The following is a 3,421-nucleotide window of genomic DNA, read 5'->3' as shown; positions in this document are numbered from 1 at the left end:
AGCCGTCTGCCCACTCTGGGTGCCGGACTCCCCTGGGTAGGCTGCACCGCGCAGCACCTGGCGCAGCACCTGTTTCCCGCGGTGCAGGCCACAGCTTCGGGGCGTTAGGTACATGAACGCCGCCATGTGACTGTCGCCATCACCCGGTGCCGAATTGTTCATATTCCCTAGCCGAAACAGCCAGGGACAGCAGCCAAGCCCCGCTTGACTGAGCAGATCCAGGAGCGACGTCCTCCAGCGCGGGGACCCTCCCTGCATGTCCGCGGAGCTCAGCCCTGGGCCCCAGGAGGACGGCTCCTGAGCCAGCAGCTGGCTGCAGCTGCAGAGGTGTGGAGCCTGCCCTTCGGCCTGGGCCAGCACCTTCCCCACCACTGCATGCTGGGCTGAGCCTGGTTCAGGTCGGATCCGAGTGCCTCCTGTCCACTGCCCCTCCTGGAGCAGGTACACAGCTCTGGAAGCTGGGTCAGTCATGGTGTCGGGCACTGTCTCCTTTTTTTGTTTGTTTCGGAGAGGTTTTTGCTATAGGATGCGTGCGCTTGCCAGAGACAGAAAGCGAGAAATCACCCTCCAGGGAAGATGGCCACACCGCGATCCCTTCCATTCTATCGGGATCTTGGGCACGCACACACATGCGCCCAACCTGAGTTTTAAGCCACCGGGTCTGGGACTTGAACCGTGGTCGACTACATGGGAGTCCAGTGACATAGCCATTACGCTAACTGCTGGTCCCGGGCGCTGTCTCCTGAGACTGCAGATGGCCCACAGTCAGCAAGTGGCAGTGCCAGTGTGAGTCAGCGTGGGCTCATGGCCCAGCCTGCAGGCTCCCGGGTGCACAGCAGAATTGATGGGGCCCTCACCTATCCCACTGCCCTTCAGAATGAACCCCTCAAAAAATGGTGGAGCCACACGGGCTCTTGGTCAAAACTAGGCAGGGTCACCTGGCCTCTGTTCCTCATGATGACGCCTCAGAGCAACTGCAGGTGCCCAAGGCCACCACCCTGCTGAAATTCACTGCCTCTGCAGAGCCCTGGCCTCACGTCTGCAGAGGGGCCCCGACTGCCCCTGCATTCTCCTGGGGTCCTCACAGACCCAGGGCGCCTCTCCCTCCTCAGTTCCTAGAGCTGGTGGCTTCTTGCGGCCCCCACTTTCTGCAGCCAACTTCCCGTCCCTCCCAAGGGCAGCTTTCCACCTCTGAGGGGCTCCCGTGGCCCTGACCTTTCTGGTCAGACCAGCCGCCTTCCACTGTGCTCCAGAGAGGGCACGGGCTCGACCAGCACAGCCGTCCGCCCGTTCTGGGCGGGCCACGCCCCCACTGCCGGCCTTCCGTCCGCAGGCGTGGCGTGCTGCACCTCCACCAGAGCCGTGGCATCGACGACCTGGGCCCCCCCCGCTGGCAGCTCACGGCCTGCCTGGTGCTGGTCATCGTGCTGCTCTACTTCAGCCTGTGGAAGGGGGTGAAGACCTCGGGGAAGGTGAGGCTCGGGCCCAGCCCCTCTGTGGACTTCTGGCCACGGTCAGTTGGGGTGGACACCTGACCATGGCTGGAGAAGGGCCTCAGAGGGGAAGCACCCACAGCGTGTGCTTGGCGTGTGCAGGTAAGCACAGCTAGTTCCACGGATCTCGTGTATACCACGCTGGCGTCGTGTGAGCGTCTGGGAGGCGGGGCTTCGTGTCGGACGCTTATCTCTGGGACAAGCCTGCAGTGTGCCCATGCTCACGCCGGGCCCTTTTCCAGCCCAGCTCTCACTGTGTCCTCGCTGTAGTGGCCTGCAGCCCTTGACGCCCTCCCCTCCTCCAGGTGGTGTGGGTCACCGCCACCATGCCGTACGTGGTCCTCACCGCCCTGCTCCTGCGCGGCGTCACCCTCCCTGGAGCCGTCGATGGCATCAGAGCGTACCTGAGCGTCGACTTCTACCGGCTCTGCGAGGCGTCTGTGAGTACGCCCTGCTCACAGCCGAGGGCCGGGCTGTGCAGTGGACTCCACAGTGGGGCTCCTGTGTCCAGGGAAGGTGATCCCTGGGATGTAGATGCAGGGGGTGCCCACCTGCACCCCCGACCACCCTGGCAAGTGCACCAGGGAGCCTTGGCCGCAGCCTGGGTCAGGGCACACCCCGCTCGCTCTCTGCGTGAGCAGAACAACCTATGTCCCACCGCAGCCTCTGGCCCTGACTGCTTGGCTTCCCGGAGAAGCAGAGGGGTCTGCCCTGCCCAGCGCGGGTGTGGCTCGTGAACTCAGCCATCTGAGCTGCGTGAGCCAGGGCGGCCTCCTCAGGACTCCCAACTCCTAGTACCCACGGCACAGAAAGGAGTGAGCTAGAAGGGCCGTGGGACCTGGGGTGAAGGGGCTGGCCACCTGCCCAGGTGCAGCGAGGGCGGCAGACAGGCGGCGGGGATGCTCATGTAGACGGGAGTGCAGGGTGGGCAGCGGGCAGGCTCCCAGAGGCCAAGGGTGAAGGAGTGGGGGGGTTCCGGGGGAGGCCAGGCTGAGTGTGGAGCCAGAGCCGCAGGGCAGGAGGGCAGGGCCCGTAAGAGTGCGGGCAGCAGCCCTGTGCCAGCTGGGGTGCAGACCCAGTCGGCCTGGGGGCACAGCGGGCACTCGCATGGGTGGCCAGGCCTGCGAGCTGGAGGCCGAGAAGGGCAGTCGGGGCTGGTGAGATGCCCCAAGGCCTCTTGTCCCTCTCACTTTCTCCGCTGTCTCAGTGCACGCGCTGCCATCAAGGAAAGGTAGGAAATAGCCTGAGGGCCCTTTAGATGCTGGCGCCGCAGCCCGGGGACAGCCACCCGCCCCGCCTCCTAGAGGAAGCAAAGCCAGGGCACCCACTCCTTCCCTCAGCCGCCCAGCCTGTGAGCTGGCTCAGAGCCAGCACGGCCGGCTGGGACGTAGGACAGGCCCTTCGCCCTTGCCACAGCCGCTCCGGCTCAGCCCCTTCCTCTGTGCAGAGAGCCTGCCTCCTCGTAGCCCTAACCGCCTAGCTTGGCCAGCTGTCCTGGGACACACTGTCCCCGACACAGGGCCGGCCCTGACAGAGGCCCTTCTGCCCGCAGCTCACACCCACCCATCAGGTGCACATGAACAGCCCAGGACCCCGAGGCCACCTAGTCTCAGCTTGAGCTGTGGCACCGCCTCAGGGTCCCGGCCACTCGAGGCCAGCCCCCAGGACAGAGCAGCCCCCAGAGTGCGGCCCCTGCCCCTGCCCACCTGAGACCTGCATCTACACGCCCACCCCAGCGGCAGGCCTGTCCGCTCTCCCCAGGCCCACGTGGTCGAGCCAGGTCCCCACTCCCAGGTCCCCTCTCCCAGGTCTCCACTCCCAGGTCCCCACTCCCAGGTCCCCTCTCCCAGGTCCCCACTCCCAGGTCCCCACTCCCAGGTCACCACTCCCAGGTCCCCACTCCCAGGTCCCCACTCCCAGGGCCCCGC

At 65.9% G+C, this 3,421-nt stretch overlaps 1 protein-coding gene across 1 annotated transcript in view; it reads left to right on the top strand.

Moving 5' to 3' along the window:
- The window catches only part of SLC6A3 (solute carrier family 6 member 3), a 61,219-nt gene that overhangs the window by 26,193 nt on the left and 31,605 nt on the right, over positions 1–3,421 (top strand). Inside the window, exons 5-6 of the mRNA XM_006140123.2 lie at positions 1,334–1,472; positions 1,799–1,933. Coding sequence (XP_006140185.1) covers positions 1,334–1,472; positions 1,799–1,933 — 274 coding nt within the window. The remainder of the gene's footprint in view (positions 1–1,333; positions 1,473–1,798; positions 1,934–3,421) is intronic.

The sequence above is a fragment of the Tupaia chinensis genome, unplaced genomic scaffold (genome assembly GCF_000334495.1).
Source record: "Tupaia chinensis unplaced genomic scaffold, TupChi_1.0 Scaffold000020_1, whole genome shotgun sequence".
NCBI lineage: Eukaryota > Metazoa > Chordata > Mammalia > Scandentia > Tupaiidae > Tupaia > Tupaia belangeri.
Note: the sequence above shows the minus strand (reverse complement) of the source record. Positions and strands in the feature narration are given on the sequence as shown.